At 29.3% G+C, this 21,357-nt stretch overlaps 1 protein-coding gene and 1 long non-coding RNA gene across 3 annotated transcripts in view; both read left to right on the top strand.

Annotated features, from left to right (window-relative positions):
• The window catches only part of LOC136976887 (protein Spindly-B-like), a 126,346-nt gene extending 111,934 nt beyond the window's left edge, over positions 1 to 14,412 (top strand). For both annotated transcript variants that reach the window (XM_067272261.1, XM_067272259.1), the window contains exons 5-9: positions 1,286 to 1,435; positions 3,145 to 3,354; positions 10,006 to 10,217; positions 13,590 to 13,768; positions 13,861 to 14,412. In XM_067272261.1, the coding sequence (XP_067128362.1) occupies positions 1,286 to 1,435; positions 3,145 to 3,354; positions 10,006 to 10,217; positions 13,590 to 13,768; positions 13,861 to 14,135 (1,026 nt within the window). In that variant the 3' untranslated portion in view covers positions 14,136 to 14,412. The remainder of the gene's footprint in view (positions 1 to 1,285; positions 1,436 to 3,144; positions 3,355 to 10,005; positions 10,218 to 13,589; positions 13,769 to 13,860) is intronic.
• Positions 14,413 to 19,940: 5,528 nt separating this feature from the next.
• On the top strand, positions 19,941 to 20,471 carry LOC136976898 (uncharacterized). The gene is made up of 2 exons (XR_010880999.1): positions 19,941 to 20,018; positions 20,393 to 20,471. It is a non-coding gene; the product is annotated as an uncharacterized lncRNA (long non-coding RNA).
• Positions 20,472 to 21,357: the final 886 nt, after the last annotated feature.

The following is a 21,357-nucleotide window of genomic DNA, read 5'->3' as shown; positions in this document are numbered from 1 at the left end:
TAGCATCCCCAGCAAGCCACCAGCCACTCTGCAAATAAGAAAGGTTTTAGTGATTATGCAATTTTCAACTTTAATTTTCTCATTTAATTTTGAATAGTGTGCCTTACTGCTTGGCACATGTTAATCATTGTCAATAAACTCTCTAAATTTGATTAGAATTAAGTCTGGATAACACCTAACAAAGCAGTGTTGCATAAAATTTTGGTTCATTCAAGTACCAGGCCTAAACTTGGGACACGGTGGGAGTAATTCCAACAACTTTTAACAGAAAAGAAAAAAACATATATTTCAAATGACATATATAAAAAAATATATTTCAAACTATTCAAAACACCAGATCAATCACGTACAAGAAAAACAATTATAAAAAAAAATTTTTCAATTTGGGGCTTAAAACTAACTTAATCTAATCTCCACCAGCTTCAACTAAAAATAATTAAAACAAAAATACATAGCATCTCTTACAAGTTAAGTGCCTAACTGTCACCTAAAAGACTACCAGAAAATTCTCTACCAGGAGTAGATCACCTCTGATATTGGGACTCATCAACCTTGCTTTCAGGAACTTCCCATTGAATTGGTGTGTTATCTTTTATCTGGCTTATGATGACATTAAAAAATGTAATACATCATTATCCTATTTACATACGTAGTAACATTTTGTTTTTTCTTTTTAAACAATATTTTGTTCCCCCCTATTTACATTGCAATTTTTTCAAGTCAGACTCTTTCTATTTTATTACATTTTGGCTTAGCGACTTATTTTTGAGATCCCTGGCTAGATGCCATTTGAGATTAGCAATGATTTGCATTACGGGATCAGTCACATATGTAAGTGAATGTTTTGAATTTAGTTTTAGTGGTTTTGGGACTTTCCAGCTTTAAAACATAATAAAATATCCCTGAAAAGGGGAAAAACTAACACGTGTTGTCTTGAGCTGTCTCCTTGTAAGTACATTTTATAAAGTATGCTTAATTAAGAGTATACACTCTTAAGCTATGATACTCTTGGAATGTATCTTTGTTTTTAAGTGGTGTCTGTAATTAATAAAAAATGTTTTAATAGAGTACTTTGAGGTAAAAATATTGTTAGAATTTAATTTTGTAATTTAAATATCAAATATGATTCAGAGTTAAATATGTGGCTCATATTATTATTGTAACTTTCTATTAACATTTTAATTCAGAATTTATATTCTTTCAAAATAGAATAATTAACATTTTTTTAAAACCAAATTTATAAAATATAATTAATCAAATTTATTTTTTATTTTATATTGAACAGCAAATATTGGAAAATACAATAACAGATCTGAATCATGAGTTGGAGGCATTTCGAAGTCAAGAAAGAAAACTAGTTGAAAATTATAATAAAGTGCAAGAAGAATTAAGTAATAAAGATACAGAAATTAAAAATTATAAAGAAAATATAGAGGTATGTATTTTTACAGTGATAAATTGTTTCTGTAGAGAACAAAGATATATATCAACTAACAAATATAGCATGAATAGTACTCATTATAGTCTTATAATGCTCTTAGCATTGAAAGGCATTTATGGAATGTGCATTAATTTGTACTAGTCAATTTTTTCACACCTCTACATTGTGTATGAAAAATGACATCTTTTAAATGACAGCCATTTCCAGCAGGATGGCACAACTGCTCATACTGCAAGAGAAACAATGTGGTTGTTATGGTAGTGCTTTGCAGAGAGAATAATCTCCCTCTATGGCAATGTCAACTGGCCATCGTTCCCCAGACTTGACTAGCCCTGACTTCTTCTTTTGGGGGTACCTGAAAGAGAGGGTTTGTCAACAAACCTTGGAGCAACTGAAGGAGAACATCAATAGAGAAATCAGGAAAGTGGTGCCTGAAACCCTTGAAGCTGTTATGGTGCAAGTTTTGGAAAGAGCACAGGTGTGCAAAGCCAAAAATGGCCATCGTTTAGAACAGCGTTTCTCAAAGTGGGCGATAACGCCCTTTGTGGGCAGTGAGTAAATCTAGGGGGGGGGGTGCTGGAGACAGGGTACTGAACAGTGACCAAAGGCAAAAGTTGGGGTCACTGACAGTAATTCCCTTTCCTCTGTTAAACTGATAAGAGGAAACATTGCATTTAATGGTTTCTAGATATTGGGAACCAATGTACTGTAAGGGCACAAAGTGTGAGATTCATAGAAAAGTTTTCCTAAGAATATTTTCAATCCTTTCTCATGCAAGAGACAATGGGTTAGGGGGCGTTGGGTATAACTTTATGGAACAAACGGGGTGGTGGATCGAAAAAGTTTGGGAATCACTGGTTTAGATGTCATTTTTTCATAGGTAATGTAAAAGTGTGACATACGAGGGCAGTTTTTTTTCAAGCTCTGATGGTCCATAAAAAAAAAAAAGACAATTGTGAATAACAAAATGAATTTATTACCAAAAGTTAGGTACAAACATGGTTACCTTTCAACATAATCACCGTGAAGATTGAGGAATTTGTCATATCTGTGGACAAGCTTTTCCATTCCCTTGTCATAGAATGTTGCTGCCAGTGAATTGAGATGGCCTTAATAATGTTTTGAAGATTGTCAGAAGAAGTCTTGAACGTCTGCCCTGTAAGCCACGTTTTCAATTCAGGAAAGTGGTGGAAGTCTTCACCACCTTTAAACACCTAGTGTATAGCCTCGATTTAGTGCCGAGTGACTTCCACCTTTTTCTTGAACAGAAAAAGTGGCTAGGAGTAGAGGTTTGAGACTAATGACGATCTTCAAAACAATGTTAGGGCCCATCTCAAGTCATTGGCGGCAACATTCTATGACAAGGGGATGGAAAAGCTCGTCCACAGATATGACAAATTCCTCAATCTTCATGGTGATTATGTTGAAAAGTAACCATGTTTGTACCTAACTTTTGGTAATAAATTCATTTTGTTATTTACACTTGTCTTTTTTTCTTATGGACCATCGGAGCTTGAAAAAAAAGCCTACTTAAATTGACTAGTGTAAATTAATCCTCATTATGTTCTTTAGATCGTATTAAAATTTCATGCATTTCTCAGTAAAATTAAGAAAGTTATTAAAAATTGAAACCCCTAACTGACTTTTGGGCCATCCTGTATATTTTCATTGAAAATCTTTTTAATGAAGTAATTTTTAAATAGGAATGTAAAGATGAAATTTGTATGCTGAAAGCTGAAATAGAGAATCTGAAATTTGGACAAACTGATCCAAATCGTCGTGGTAATTCACTTTTTGTTGAAGTAGATGATAAACGCAAACAAGTGGAAAAAGAACTAGTATCTCTGAGAGTTAAATATCAAGCCAGTAAAGAATCACTACAGTTTGCAAGGCAACAAATGAATAAAATGAAAGTAAGAATAATTATTTTAATTAACAATTATAGCATTTCATATAATATGTAAATAAAATTGCATTTATATATAACTTAGTGTAAGACAATTCTTCAAGGGATGAAAAAATTTCTTTCAAATAATAAAATATCATTAAAAAAGAAACATAGTAGCTAGTTACTATATCTATTATTGATATAGACTCTTTAAAGATAAAATGTATGATTAATAATAACAGTAAATTTTAAAAATTTATGTCTAAATCTCATATAAATAAATTTTATATTTTCATAAATTATAAACATGTTTTCAACTGGAATTGCCACTGGTGTATGATAAAACAAACATTTTGCCAAAGATAAATGTATTCTTTCTGGAACCTTGCTTAACGAGCATAATTCGTTCCAGAATCTTACTCGTAATGTGAAACACTTGTTAAGCGAAACAATATTTCCCATAGAAATTAATGTAAAATATGATAATGTGTTCCAAGCCGAAAAAATACTCAAATATTTTATGCATAATGTTTATTCAAAGAAAATTATGCAATACCAACATAAGGTATACCTCACCTTATGTTGGTAGTTGGTTCCAGGAGAGGCGACGTAAGTCGAAAAATGACATAAGTCAAATTTACTTGTGTAGTTACGACGTAAGTTGAACTATGGTGGAAAATGCCAAAAATGAGCACTTAAAGACCACTAAATAAAACGACAATACAGAAACACAGATGTTTTCATGTTTCGTTCTCTAGAATTTATGATGATTATATTAACATTTACTGTAAATGTACATATTTTAATATGATTTTATGTGCTTTTAATGCTTTTCTAGTGATATTATGACTTCAATATTTGTGGCAGGGCTTAAAGTGACTCTCTTTTTAGCTTTTTTAGCTTTTTTTCATAGCTCCTCTCTTTTTTAGCTTTTTCTGAGAAAAACTCACTTTTTTAGCTTTTTTCACTTCCCATGTGAAATTTTTTTTTCGTAAATGCGCTCAGGAGCGAAATAGCGACCAGCACGTCCCCATATGCCTTATGGACCGTGCGCGACATGATAAGGCACTGTCGTATACACATGTAGTGTACTACATTTATATAAACTAACAAAACGAGGAGCTTCCCAAAGCTTGATACTCTGCACATGCTGTAGGAATTTGCACGTGGGTTCTCCTTGCTTGTATCCTTGTGAAATACCGATCTCCGCGGCACTTTGATATAATCACGCTGCATTAAGACATAAGTACACTTCTAGTTCAGCGTTAAGAGTGATTTTTATACAGCATTATTTTTAGCATTTGTATTTATTTAAGTGCAGTGGACAAAAGAAAGAAATAGATTTTATTTAATACTAACAGTAGAAACTCATGTTTTAGCAACGGAAAATCGTATAGAACCCAATACTTTCTGAAGTAAGTTGCTAAGCAAACTTCTTCCCAACCGCCTGCTATTCTTTAGCTTAAATGATGACATTACTCGTTTTTGACTACCGTAGAAAAACCAAAAATAATAATTGTTGAGCGATAATAAATTTGATTTCTACTGTTATTATTAAATAAAACGTTGTAGGACACTCGTTTCAAAGCTTGTATCTTTCTAGCACTCTGTAAAATTAAAGATCGAGCGAATCTCGTGCCAGGAAATACAAGATTTTAAACTAATATCCTAAATATTAATAACTTCTGTAGAGACAATCTTTAGACAAAGACAAAAGTTTGGTTTTAAGTGGGTGCTTATATATTTGGCATGCACCATGGTTTTCTGCATTCTAACGGTGTCCTTCATTTTCCATTTCGACAGAAACTATAAAACTCGTCAGTGCACGTGCGCATTCGAACAGCTGCGGTCAATCCGGCACCAAATTAAAAAATTAATTTGTAAATATTTAGCATCAAAAAACCGCTATTTTCACTTTAATCTAGCTTTTCGATATGCTTCTAGTCGAACTCGGTCAAAAAATTAATTTAATTATAATTTATTGAAGATTTTAATTTTTTAATATTAGAAAGTAATTAGCATAAATTACATGGTGTCATGTCTCATCTTCGCTCCCGTTCAAGTTTATTGTCCTATACATGCGCCGATGTTCGTTTTTACTTCTGCTGGGGTTTTATTTCAACTTCAACCGTTTGGTTACGCAAAGTGGGGAGATGGGCGTCACGTGATCGCATACCTGACTTTTTACAAGTTTCCTTACCTCGAAAGAAACTTATATTTTTTCTCGATTTTAATTATTATTAACTAACTTTTTTGATGGATTCTTATATCCTTGTATTATCTAAAGTTGCAGGATATCAATGCGTAAAACTTTATTTAAAAAATTGTTTTTCTTATATTTTAAAATTCAAAAATAAATTAAATATCGGAAATGCTAAACTATAAGTACAGTGTGTTTTACATTATCATTGCGAACAGATACAGCCAATTATTTTATAAACGTATTTATTATTTTAATTTTTATAAATTATTTAATTTGATGCAACGTGATCAATTAATTACTGTGGCGCGTTAACATGGGCGTAACCAGGAAGGGGCATGGGTGGGCACGCCCCCCCAGTTAACCTGGTGCCCCTCCCCAGAAAATTCTTCTTCTTCTTCTTACTTCAATTTAATATGGAGATTATAGCCTTTGCGGCTCTTTCTCCGACCGACGTTGCCAGTTGCTAAGCGAAACGGCTAGTGAGGCTAATGTAGCGCTCCAGCGCTGCCACGTGTTGACTAGGAGTGATGGAGGCCGGCGGCCAGTAGATAGGTGTCAGCGTGCGCACCAGAGACATGTTTAGGGTCATCGTGTTGCCTAGGTCCTTGTGGGCTATAGTGTATTTGGGGCAATGTAGCCAGTAATGAAGTGTAGTTTCCGCTGCGCCACAATGGGGGCACCCCGGGGAGTCGTGTAGATGCCGTGAGTAAAGGAAAGCATGTAACGGGGCCGTCTCGGTCCGGAGCCGGGCCAAAAGCGTCTCCGCGTGGCGAGATGACGCGCAACTGTACCTCCAGGGGGCGAAAGGGCGTAGGTGGTCCTGGCCTTTGTTGCGGAGCACCGCTGACCAGGAATCCGTCAGGGTGCCGATGGTGGTGTCCTGCAAAGCCCGGGTGAGGTTGCGTGGCGTGAGGGGTTTCCAGATGGAGCCACAGAGCGGGTCCCCAGAAAATTACAGCCTCTAGGCCCCCCATAACAAACTCTGGCTACACCAATGCGCGTTAATTAATATGGAGGCGAGACTCGATTCAATTACTTTTTCATTTCAGACGTTAATTACAGTGTTATTTTAATGTAATTTTATACATAATGTATGTTTATTATAATTAATAAATCTATATAAGAATAATATCTGTGTCTAATAAAACAAAGCGATTATAAAAATAAAAAGCGTGCGTTCCATCTCGATCTTTTGTAAGCGAAATTTTATGATTTTAATTTTTAAAAAATGAGATTTTTATTTATAATTTCTGTAATTTGTTCTATAAGAGCAAAAAACTAAACTTATCAAATATCAACTCTCTGTAAATAATTTCATCATTTACTTATTAACGTCAGATTTGTTAAATTTCATGGGATTGTATTATTTTTCAACTTCAGGGTAGTAGAAAGCTTTGTATATTTTCTCCCATAAAAGTAATAGACTCTGCCGGTTCCCCACTGTGAAGGACAACAAACTGCTAAATGTTTAATTACATTGTTTTCATAAACTCTCTTCTCTGTCAGTTGTGGGTCGAATGACTAACAAATTGTTTTATTGTATTCAGGGGAATAGATTTGTGAGACTAGTATTACCAGTAATGAATTCTGTAATTTTATTTTTAATCATTTAAAAAATATTGATAAAATTACCAAATAAATGATTGGGTCACAATTACTAGTGGTATTGCTATATAACAGACGTGGGCAAATGCGACTTCGAGAGCCGCATGCGGTCTCGGAGTCGCATTTTTGAGTTTTATGTGGCTCTTGCTGAAAGTGTTAATTTCTGCCTTTTATTATTATTTTTACAGTTTTATTTCCACAATTTTGTGAAAATATGTTTATTAAAAAAATTCAATACTTGTTTTATATTATATAATAAAATTAAGGTACAGAACTGCAGTACAGAGTAAAAAAGTACAGAACTGCGGCTCCCATGCATTTTGCAAAACCTACATTTCGGCTCCCACTGAACTTTTGCTTGCCCACCCCTGCTATATAATGAACATGCAACCCACTGATTCTGCCAGAAGTTGTTTTTTTTCTTCTTTAATTACATTTTTTTTATGAAGAAATCAAAAAATGTACCTTGAAATAAATGGCATTTGAAATTTGGCATGTTATATGGAAACACATTCTGGTAGTTATGTTACTATTCCATTTGCTTTGCTGTGTAATGGTGGGAATTCTGTATGGGGCACATGAAAACTTAATGCGGGCCTGTTCTGGCTTAATGCAGTCTTACTGGTCACTTTTCTGGAGTATAAACTCAGCCTAACTATTTTCATATTTAATCTTATCAGTCCACTTAATAATCAATCTAATATCATACGCAATGTTATTGATACAAAATATGTGTGCGTTTGTGTGTTTTTTTAATAATGCCTGTTTTCATTCATTTTAAGACTACAGTAGAGCGTCGAAAATTGGAGTCAATTGGGAACTGGGGTTGTTCCAATTAGTCATTTGTTCCAATTTCCGACTTTGTACGAAAAAATATATTAACCTGTTCGATGTTCAAATTTTTCTCCGTTGCGTGTCGCTTTGTGTTGAATTTTCGTCGATTTTAAGCCTAACGAAAATTTTTATAATAATAATCGAGGCTATCGTATCGTTAAAAATTATTTCTGCATTTTGTACAAACAAAATAAATATATCGAAGAATATAAAAAACATGAAAATTATACTTTAGAAGTAAATTTAGTATCAAAAACGTTCGATTCAGCACGACACAGTCCGACTGAAAATTGTTCCGATTTCCGGCCATTTCGATTACCGACGTTCCGATTAACGACGCTCTACTGTATTAGCTTTTTTAGCTTTTTTTCAGTGTGAACTCTCTTTTTTCACTTTTTTTTATTGCCATGACTGCTTTAAGCCCTGTTGTGGCAGACGGATGTAAAGTCGAATAAAACGACTTAAACTTGATTTTTATTTTTCCATATACTTTTTTGACAAACGACGTATAATCAAGAACAATGTAACTCGAGGTATACCTGTATACATTGTTAAGGAGCGTGAATCATCCTCATTTTTTTTTTCTAGCACAGAATTAACAAACCTGTAATGCGAATTTGATTTGCAGAAAACAAAAAAAAATCGAAAAAATGTCTCAAACAACCAAACAATATATGAAATTTTTGGGCTGTGTAAATGCTGTAATTAAATATTAGAAATTAATTAATTTGACTAGCGGTAGGCAGTTATGCTTCCATCTCATATTAAATTTAATAATTGTCTAAATAAAAAATTTATTAATTATAATTATTAAATTTAATACAAGATGGAAGCATAACTGCCTACCTCTAGTCAAATTAATTAATTTCTAATATTTAATTATAGCCTTTACATAGCCCAAGAATTTGGCATATCATTTGGCGTGTTTATTATATAACGGGTGGTGGTTGTTGATGTTTGTACGTAATATGTGTGAACACAAGTTTGGAAAAGTATCTGACCACAAGTGAGAGTAAGATGCTAGCAGAATGAGTGCTAAAAACAGACTGATGGAGCATGTGCACAATTGGGACTTTCCCTCTCCTCATCACTCGTTATGTGAAACATCACTGGTTAAGCAAGTCATTTTTGTTTTGCTCATTATGCAAAATACTCGTTATGTGAGATTCCACTGTATGTCAAATTTAAAAACTATTATCTAAATTTGCATTAGTTTCATTTCTAATGAAAGAAGAAATGTCCAAATTGTTTTATGCCGATTTGTCATTAAATTTATTTATTCCTTAAATATTGTGTTTTTCTTTTGTGCTTTTTGAATTGAGATGATCTGTATGAAGAATAATTTAAATATATTATTATCATATTCAATGATCTTTCAAATAATCAGTTTATTTTGTTTAGAAAACTATATGAAATTGAGTATCAATTTATAAAATAAACGAATACAAAATTACCTTAAAAATTAAAAATTGTTATTTCAATTTATTAATTTGACCTTGACAAACTAAACCAATTTAATAAATTTTTAAATTTACAAGTTTTGGCTGTGAAATTACAAACTTTCTTTTAATTTGTTTAATTACTAAAATATTCGATCAACTCTAATTTTCATTATTAATATTCTAATGTATATCTTCTGTGGCCAATGTTTCTGAAGTTTGAGTAACAAAGATTTTTTATTTTAAAGAAAAGTCATTTAGATCATCTAAATTTATTATACCATATAAGTCTTATTTTATTCCATTATCAATTGCTAATTTTAAGTTTGTAGGTGTTTTTAGCAGATTTGTTTTTATAAATTACTTGAATAAATTTTAAGAAATATTGTTCTTGTTGTTTTATTTCTTATTTCAACAAATGGACAAAGAAGTTTAAATGTAGATTTCAGTTCTCTTCAAGAATGTTTATAAATTTTGGTGTTTGAGACTACAACTTTTGAAAAATTGTTTTAAACCAAATTAATGAAGCTTAGATAAGCATAATTTATTTTCAAATTTGTAGTATATTAATAAGCTTTTAAATTACTGTTTCTAGTATCAAATGTCAACACTTTGGAATATGGCATCAGTAAAGGCAGATACAGTTTACATAGAAAAACTTGAACAATCTTTATTTCAAAGCAAACAAGAAATACAAGAACTTAATCAACAGCTTCAAAAAAGAAGAGAGTTAGAAGCAAATAATAATATCGTCAATGATAAATTACAGGCACCAGATTATTTGAAAGCTATGTATCAACAATCTCAGTTGAGTATTATATTAATTAATTATATATAAATTTAGATTAAGAAAGATTTATATTAATTAATTTTTATGACTGTAAATAGTTTCATAAGTTAAACTATATTTTTATAATAAAGTTAAACATATAATAGATTGTAAATTCACAAAAAATTTAAAAGACAATATCATAAGACAACTTTTATTGTATAGTCTAAAAGTAGATTCTGCCTTAAGACTGTTATTTCTTGACGTGTGAGAAAGGACATAAGAACAACTTTTTTATTGTCTTGTTTTTAAACGTTTTTGTGAATTTACAATTATCATCCTGAAAATTTATCAAATCTAACAGATTGCTGCTTTTATGATTTAAATAGTTTCTAAAAAACTATTGTTAAGCAATCAGCATAAACTGAAGTTCATTTCCATTAGGATCAGTGTTATAAGTTAAAAGTTTATTTTCAGAAACAGAACATCAGCTACTAGTGTCATACTAAAACAGGCAAAAGGAAAAAATAAAATACTTAAATATATCATTTTATACAATCATATTATAAAATTTATACTAGTTTTAATAGAAGGGAAAGATAAAGCAAATATAATGTAGTTATATAATTTATTTTATGCAAATTTGAATTGTATAAATTTTAGTAATATTGTAAAAAGAAAAAATATTTAGTCTCATTTTATGTACAAAATTTGGAATAAAACAAATCCAAAAAATTTGACAAGTACGAGAATAAAGTACTACACTTATTTCAAAACTGAGGGATGAATACATTTATGGTCTTATGACATGGTGGCACTGTTTTAGTTATTAAATAGATATGCCTATCATTCTTTGTCAATATTGAATGTTCATTCATTATTGTTTACATTGAAAATTCTGCAGATATAAAATATATCCATTGAAGAATACTAAAATATCTTTACAATCCATCTTGTCCAATCACCAGGAACTAAACAGTTTTGCTTCACAGAGACCTTTTATTATTCTCCAATGTGTATATTTTTTTAACGTGTATATTACCATCTGTCATTTTTATTTGAAACAATGTATATTTTTTAATTATTGGTAATATTGCCAGTGAATATTTTTTTTAAATGTATATTACTGTCTGCTATTTTTATTTGAAGTTCTGCAGATAATTTTGATGATTTTAATGTAGAAGTTTAATGTTTATTATTATAATAATTTAAATTTTTTTATATCTTATAAAAGTCATCAAAGTGATCATTAAGTGGTAAGTGATGAAAAATGTACCTAAAAATTAAGTTTTATTGTGATGAGGGATAGTAAGAACTAATTTGACACTGTTGTACTTTCTGTTTCTTCAGTGCTATTATATTATGCTTATGATGATATAATGTAATAATGAATACAACATTAATCAACAAAATTGTTGTGTTGAAAATAAAAAAAACACATCATAATACATTTATTAATTCAAAAACACAGTTTTCAGGTTATGAAAACAATATATTAATAAGAAACATTTTCAGTCTATTTAGGCCAGCTGTACTTTCAAATAAATAGAATAAAAAACAGAACATAAGCATAATTAGATAAGCATAATTTATTTTCAAATTTGAAGTATATTAATAAACTTTTAAATTACTGTTTCTAGTATCAAATGTCAACACTTTGGAATATGGCATCAGTAAAGGCAGATACAGTTTACATAGAAAAACTTGAACAATCTTTATTTCAAAGCAAATCTTTGTTTTAATATTTCAATTTAAATTTGAAATATTAAAACATTACAAATTATAAAAATAAAATAAAGAAAAATCTTATTTCTTCATGCTTACATTTTGGAAATTATTTTATTATTGATTTCAAAATTTATTACATAAATTCAGTAATTTTTATTATTTTTCAGTATTCCAAATTTAAATTGTAAAAAAACAAATACAGTCAAACCTGTTTTTATGCGGGGGATAGGGACCGCATTAAAAAAACGCATAAAAAAAATCTCACGAAACTTCACGAATGGCTGTAAATAATAGTTTTCGCAACACAATTAAAAAATATTTTTTTATGCGGTCAACAGGGACAGCATAAAAAAAGTCTCACATAGAAAAATAACTCAAAACCGTACGAAATAGAATTTATTGACAACAGATGTCAGCACTTGACTGCATCGTCTGGTCTATCGTCTGTTTTACATATTTTTGTCCAGGTGGTGTTTTGTTGACTTAAAAAGTAAATTATTTCATTTTTCGCATATTCATGCAATAATATTACTATAATAAGTGCATTTATGCTATAATAAGTTTATTTAGCTATAATAAGTCAACGTAAGACATGACGAATCGCACGAGACTAGTCGCCAACTATACCGCACAAATTAAAAATTCGCATTAAAAAAATCGCACAAATAAAAATCGCACATAAAAAGAGCGCATAAAAACAGGTTTGACTGTATTCTGTTTTCTTCAATGCTGAAGATGACTTAAATAGGTTGAAAATGTTTCATATAAAATATATTTCAACTTGATCCTGAAAGTAGCAGTGATTTTAAATTAATTAAATATATTATTATGTCAAGTTTTTTTAATATTTTTAGATACACTATAATGATTGTAAATTTATATACTCCGAGAACACACACCCAACTTTATTCAGGTAGATTTACAATGTTTTATTATATGCTGTTTCATGTAACTCTTTGTAAATTAAAGAGAAGAGAAATTTTTAAAAATACAAATGTATATAAGCAAAAATTTTAAAGTGTAAGCATAAATGCAGCACGAGTTGGGTACCTATATGGCATTAGTTTCTTTGTCATTTGCTTTCTTCTCATCTGTTGGTTTACACGTATTGTGAGCTGTACCTTAAATATTAATAATCACCTCTGTATTATTATTTATTTTTTTATTAAACTCTCTCTGTTGTATGAATAGTAAAAGAATTTTTTAACTATATTTTTTATGGGTTCAATTATAATATATATTTTAATACATACAATATAATCTCTTGTTAAATTGACATAAAATTAAAATTTGCCAGAAAACTTTAATAATATATAATATAACATTAATAATAAATCAATTATAATCAGTGACTGTAGAAAACTATATTCTATAGCTAATAATATAGAAAAGTAAAGAAATAAAGTAAAAGTGGTGATACAAATTGTTTTCATGAAAAATTTATTATTTTAAACCTATTTGTTTGTTTTTATAATAAATTTTTTTGCATTATTTTATGTACATTTTATTCATCTAGAACTTAGAATTAAATAACTTAATAAATTTATTAAATTCTAGATTTGTTAATTTTGAAAATTGAAAAATTAGTTCAACATTTTCCAGGATTCAACGATAAGGAAGAAAAATGTAGTAAACGTTCATTATGATTATATTAACAATTAACAGAAAGCTAATTTTTACAGAAAAGAAGTTAGTTCGCTGAATAAACAAGTTCAACAATTACTTTTTCTTAAAGCAGCTGAAACTGATAAATTAATACAATGTCAACAGAATCTTTATCAAGAAAAAAAGAAATCTTCTCAGTTAAGGAGTGAAGTTTTACAGCTCAAGTTAAAAATTGATGAATTAAAAAAATCTGAAGGTAAATATGTGTAAACTTTATTGTATTTTATGGTTTTACTGTTTAAAAATTAGCAATAAATATAATAAATAATTCTGAAATATGTTCTTTAGATGAAACAATAAAGCCAAAATCAATAACAGAAAAATTATCTGAATTTAAAACAGAGAAGAAGGAATTTACAGATAAAGAGAACATTCATAAAAAATTTTATTCAGATGAATCAGAAAATCAGGAACTGTCTAAGAGTAAGATTGTTGAAAAAAACAAGCAATCATTTTCTAAAAATTTGAATGAAGGGATATTAAAAGAAACTAATCAGCAGAAAGCAACTGCTCCTTGCATCAGTATTTCAAGTGACTCTGTTAATTCATGTCCTCAACAATGATAAAAACATATTATATAAAGCTGCTTTGTTATTCTAAAAACAAAAGTCCAATATTAATTGGAATAAAAAAGTAATATTTTTATAAATATAATTATGCTTTTTATTGCTAACTATTAACAACAATTGTATATATAAATATAAATTTTTATTTTCATCTATGTATATTTTTGTACATAGATATCTTTCTCAACTGAATAATTTCAGTCTTTTGATAAATATTATCATCATGAGAAGAGTCAGATTTTTGGATTATTTTTATATTATAGTTTTCAAATACACTACTACTACAAAATACAGTATAAATACAAATCTTAAGTTTTTTTTTTTTTTTACAGAAAATCGAGTTTTATATTTGTATTTTGCAAAGGAAAACTGACAAAAATACATAAATTGATTTTTTTGTGCAATATTTGCAATGGTTCAAAGTATAGCAATTGATAGAATTAAATCAAACTTTAAAAATATTGAGATGTAGCATGTTTCAAAATGAATGTGTTACTGTAAATTGAACTTTCTTTTAAAGAATTAAACATAAAATTTATTTATTGTTTTAAGTTATAATGTAGTTTGTCTTTATAATTAATTTTCAAAATATTCACAGCAGCAACTCATTTGGAAGACAGAATTCTCAAGGAATTTTATAGCTTTGTGTGGAAAATCAGGGAATCTCTGACAACTTTATGGAATTTTTGAAATTTTTAATAAATTAAAATTGTTATATGCCTCTCAACTTACTGTAAAAATGAAAAAATTGAGAATAAAATTCATAGGGAAAGTATGATTATTATTGTCATCGGTCTAGTAATAATAGTATTATTTGATTATACAGTCCTTGTCACTATGTAAGCAAAGGATTGTAGAGTATTGCAAACTTTGCAAGAAAGAGTTCACTTTTTTCAAAATCTCGAAAAACATTTTAAATATCTCACAAATTGCAAAACTCTCAGACCTATTTAAAAAATTTTTGGAAGGATTGCACTATTATCAGAAGCATTGGAAGAATTATGGAAACTTAATGGAAACATTTCAGCTTATGTGCTACTTGTTGAAATTTAATGGAGGATGATTGTGGATGCTAATGAAAATATTTAAAAATTTGAAAACCATGTTTTAGCGACATGCAGTTTCTGTTTTTTCAAATTACAATTTTTCAATGCATTACACAAATTGGTGAAATTGTAAAATAAAATGGAATAAATTAGGATAAAGTAAAATTACAAAAAATAACAGTGATTTTTACATTTTAACGAGATTGATACTTTCTCCGAAACTAGGACAAGATTACAAAGCAATTTGGACACATGAAAATAGATGTTGCTACTCCAGCAGGTGGAGCATGGAATGGAAAATTTTCTTGGCAGCAGAAGTGTATTTGAAATATCATACCAGTTAAACATGTCCTGCATGGAAATATGGAATGTTCTGTTAAGATTTTGCATTTTTATCTATATGAAATACAATCAGGAATTGATTTCTGATAATGATAAGTGGAAAAACATTTGCCATGATATTCATAGCTCAGTTGATGATACATTGGACCTGGCAAATTCTGTGATCATTTTCATTTTCTCTTGTGCAAAAATGTTACAGCACAGACATGCACATTTAAGCCAATACATGAAGGTGCATCATCTTGCATAAAGATTGTTGTGTTCAGACAATTTTCTCTGTTGCAGTGCTGGAATGACAAACTATTGAAACATATCTGCAAATTTACTGGAATTAACAGAAACATGTTACTGGACCAGATGCAAAGTTTCTTCAGAAAGATAAAAACCAATGATAAAGGTTATTGTGAAAATATACCACACTTTTACTTTTGATGAGTGTAATGGAATTATCGTCACATTAAATATGACAGTTGAGTGTTTACAGTGATTAAGCAACAGATGTGTGGCTGTAGTTTACCTGATTTCCTTGACCTCTCCCTAACGGTAGCCAGTAGTGGCTACCATTAGGGAAGAGTCAAGGAAATCAGGGCAACTTAGAGGCTTGAATAAACCACAATATATAATGTATGACAGGAGAAATCATATGAAAAAAGTATTGAAGTTTTAGCCTGAGCTGACTTTTCCCAATTTCTGAGTTGTAAGCACGACTCAAGTGCAGTGCTTATTGGATGTTGCAACATGCATCTCATTCTTTTTTTTCTTCACTTTTTATTATTTTTTTAATTCCAATTTTTCAAGAGAATCTGTGAGTCAATACCCCCACACCACTTTGAGAATTCTAATAGTAACACTTATACAATTAATAGATATTACATTTCAGAACTTTTAGCGCACAATTTTTCGATGATTTTTGGGGTTCGATGCACAGTTAATTGTTCATAAAACATAAAGGACAGACTCCAAATTTTCTTTAGTAAGAGTTGACCCAAGTCTCATTTTAAGCATTTTTAGTTTAAAAACCGGCATCTCACATACAACTTAATGAATGGAATCATTAGAAGGAACTTGTAAAACTTATATTTCTACATTCCAGAAAATAAAAATTTATGAATGTGGCATTATAAGTACACAGGATTAGCAGCAATTGCATGGTTTGCATTCTTTGGTGCAATGGTCAATTCTTGCTTGGGACTGCTGATGAATCTGCTCTGCTTCTTCCGTATTGATGTCACTGCAATTCCAATCCCATTCTTTGTCAGGGGTTATATCTGTTAAAATTGCTAAATGGGTTGTTTTGTAATTTTCAGCTATAATGATGCAAAGGAACAATTCTCGAGGCTTTTGCTTATTGCATGATGGCATTAATTTACACATTTCTCAAGAACTCCAGATGGTAACTGTTTTGAGTAGTCACTAAATGCCACAGATTAAAGGCATTCAAGATTCTGCTAAGTTCCCTATTTTCCAGCAAACTGTTTTTCTACATTGTTACAAATTAGTATTGGAACTCCTCCAATAAATTTGTGGTTTACCATTTCTCCAGTCTTGCTTTTTGCCTCCCTGAGATGTTTTCTTGGACGATTCAATGCAGACATAAAACTCCCAGAAATTCTTGTAGTGTTTCTTGTTCATTACAGTAACAAAGGCTTTTGCTGCTTTGAGTGGTGTAAAGTTTCTCCATTATGAGTAAAGCTTTATTGATGATTTCTTTAACGCCAAACTAAAGCAAAGTCAAGATTCTTTGTAAGTAATATGATTGGTGTTGCCACTTCATATACCGTTAGAAATGTCATTGCAATGAGAATCATTACAAAACAACAAAATATACTTAATACTCTTTTTGTAAATTTTTAAATTGTCAGAAATCAAAACAATTTTCCAAATAAATGGCAGAAATACAATGAAATCTTGTAATTCAAATGTTCCAGAGTGAATAATGCTTCTATGTTTAAACTGCAGGCAAAGTGAAAAAAATGCACTTGTTCTGTAAATGCTATCTGTTGTGTACTATCTGTAATAGAATTAATGATGATAATAAAATTATGAAATTTTACAGGCAAAAATTAAGTAAAACAATCCCAAATAAAAATTATTTTTCTGAAACAATTCTAGAAAATATCCATATTTCTTGAAACAGTGTTTTCTAATAGAAATATTCTAATTATTCATTTTCTTTTATTGCCTTTTTTTAATGTTTTTTTTTAAATTACATAAATGAGGATTAAAAAACACCAAAAAGGAAGACAACAAAAGATTAGATGTAATTTCGGTGCTTTTATTCATTCTGCAGATATAAACATACAGAATTTCATACAAATGAAGGTTTCTCTTCTGACTGTGCCATTTATAGATTATTGTATTAGCAAATTAAAAATGGAGAACAAAACAAGTTACTGTTATTACTATTATGGAATACACAAATTTTGTCTAAAAGTATTTTAAAATTTATATATAATTCATGTCATTATTTTAAAATGATAAATGAGATAAAACTCTATACCGTTGGTAACTTTTACAACTGTAAGTGAAAATTTTAAGTATGTAGGCCTAATATCTAAAAATTTGATCTCTAATGACATTATAATGTCTATAAAATTGCGTCAAAATGAAAATAAGTTTTATGACAACGCATCACTCACAATTGATGTCGGTTTTTGTCATTACGGATGGACCAAATCTAAAATAATACAATTACGTATGTAGAATATTAAAGACCAGAAATCTGATGGCGGTGGAAAAAATTATTTATCCTTTAGGATGACTTTACTTTTCTAAGACAGCCTACACGTTCTCAGGATAGGCCTATAATAAATGATGTTAGTCAAATGATTTTACTAATTCTTGTTTATAATGAGTAGTAATTATAAAATTTCGCTTGTCTAGAATCTTCACGAAAGATAGTAAAAGTTATTAATTAAAAAATTAAATAGTTCGAAAAGAGTTTTAAGATATAACGAAAAACAAAATATAAAAACGTCATTCATAATTAAAGAATTGTTACAATAGATAAAGTTACATACCGATTTCCTAAAATAATAACAAAAACAATTTATTTATGATGATAAAATTTTAAACATAATTGCTATTGATAGTAGGCAAGAGCACAGGATTTTTAAGACATTATTTTTTATAACGTGGTTTATTAATTTCTACAATACAGCTATAGCCTATTTAATAACATAATACATTAGACTATGGAGAACTGGACGGGTACAAAATAAATTTAAATTGTATACAATATACCGTTTAATTTAAATTTTATTTAAAGTTTTAATTATTTCCGAACGAGAGGGAATAGATCTGCCAAAACTCCCTCCCCTTGATAATTATCAAGAATGATTAAAAACGACGAAGTGGTTTCTGTTGTAAATTTTAAGTTCTTCAATTGAAATCGCATTCTCATTTTCTATTGCTAATTCATTCACCTATATCTTGCTATAATAAATAACATTTATCTTTATTATTTGATTTTTCCAAAGAGAACAACGAAAAAATTCGAGTTGATACTATGGAAACAGGAAATTACTTCTGCCTCTATTGGGAACAACTCAACCTTGTTGCCTGTTCCTGAAAGAAAATAATCATTTCCTGTATTCAGTAAATAGAGATGCTACATGAAAAATTTGTTTCAGCAGGATGTAGGCCGATATTAATTTTTTAATTAATAGAACAATGTCAGAAATTAGGTTGCGCTTTAAGATTTTAAATATGTTTGTTTAATTTTAGATTAAAACTTTGTTGTATATTCGAATAGTATATAAATTAATAAAAGTTAGTTAATATTATTTTTATGATGATAATTTTATTATATAATTAAAGGTAAATAAACTTTATATCTTATCATCACTTTGAGACATCCAATTTTAATTCTTAAACTAAATTAATATATGTCATATTGTTGTAACTTGTATCGTATCTGGGTCATAGATCATGCCAGTCACTATTATTTCACAATATGAATATAATATATATATATATCATCACAAAGCAATTGTAAATGCTGCCACTGATATAGGAATGTGATCAAGTCGGTCATCTGTAAAAACTAAATGCTACATTTTATAAGTTTATGGATTATTAAGATTTACTTTATACCACCTAAAGCAACATTCGAAAATTTTCTTTCCTTAATTTAGCTAAAACTTCGGAAGATTCAAACGTTTTTTTTTTTATCAGTTATTATTTTGGAAAATAATTCTTCAAAAATATTACATTGTTTCTCTAGTTTCGATAGTTAAATAATCTTTTTCCCAATATATGCGTGAAGAATAAAGTGAATTACAATGAAACATTAATTTTGAAAAATTATCTGGAAAAAATTTTCTTTATTTAATTACATTATTATTATTATTATTATTATTTTTTTTTGTTTGCTTTCACTCAGTAAGCATGCGCAACTTCTCCATAGTTTTACATGTTGCATAAAAGGAAATAAATCCTGTTAAACTGGCATTTTTCCCAAATATCTAAAATGGAAGCAAAATCTCACGAGGTGAGAAATTTATAGCTCTAATTTAAACTTTTAGAATTATTACAGAATTAAACATAAAAAATGTTTCTTAATTTATTTAGTTTTTTTATGATATAATTAATATTACATTAGAAACTAATTTGCGTCATAGCAAGAGGCAAAAAAATATTGAATATGCATACACGTGAATAACTTAATGTTTTAATTAACATTAATTTTTATATTATTATTTTTATGAACCACTTTTTCACGACTGAAACTTAAAATTTTTATTATTATTTATTTTAAACGTTTTTTTTTTCTTCTTCTTTTCTCTTCTAACTTCATAATTTTACGACTTTAAAATTAAATAATGCTTATTTATAATCTTTTCTTATATATATTTTACATTATAGTTGTTTATTATCTTACTGTTGCTGATAATTAGCGACTTCTCTAAAGCTGTTTATAAAGCTAATGACGAAAAGACCAACAGTGAGAATTCCAAAAATTTACCCGTTTATCATTCACCCGGATTGAAGAAATTTTTTGAAGTGGATCGGACTAGAGAGATGTTTCAGAATTTTGCTGAATTCAAACTACAATGCAGAATGTTGATGGGTGTGAAAGTTTGCGAATAAATACTGAAATATTATTATTAAAACATTATTATTATTGTTTGTATTTTCGAGAAAATACAATTATATGATATTGTTGTATTTTATCTCTTTAAGATTTATTGTTTATGTGTAAAATTTGAATTTTTTATTAAAGGAATTTTATTACCATTATTATTTATTTAAAATATTTTTTGAAAATAATCAACTCAATATAAAATCCAATACAATCTCTTCTGTTACAACGCATGTTTCTAATGCGCGAATTTATTCGTAAGCATTAGATAAATAGGAGACTAAATCGACCGAAATGCGAAATAGTGTTTGCTCGTAGAGAGTTTTTACGAAATGACTATCCTTTGAGCTACCGAATAACATCAAGTAAAAATGAAAAATGTCTCCCAGCTGAACATAGTGACCCGCTTGGAATGTACTATACAAAACACATACAGCTAATGTTGTGGAGTCGGAGTGGAAATTAAATTTTACTATTGGTAAAACGTGTGTGAAAAATAGTATTTTTAATTAGTATCTAAAGAATTTGATTCTTACTATAAATTTCAGTACGACTTTTTATAAAGAAAATTTTAGATAAAATATTCAGATACCCAGTAGAATCTTTCTTATAAAAGGAAGCTTAGTAGGACATTTTAAAAAAGGGAATGGTAGGAGTCGTAGTCGAACTATTTGTTTATCGACTCCACTACGCTGCATACAGCTCATCTCTATCCAACATATCTTTCTCTCTTATCGTTTATTCGTAG

This window comes from Centruroides vittatus, unplaced genomic scaffold (genome assembly GCF_030686945.1).
Source record: "Centruroides vittatus isolate TY-2023 unplaced genomic scaffold, ASM3068694v2 contig_426, whole genome shotgun sequence".
NCBI classification, from domain to species: Eukaryota; Metazoa; Arthropoda; class Arachnida; order Scorpiones; family Buthidae; genus Centruroides; species Centruroides vittatus.
This window is presented reverse-complemented; position numbering and strand designations above follow the sequence as displayed.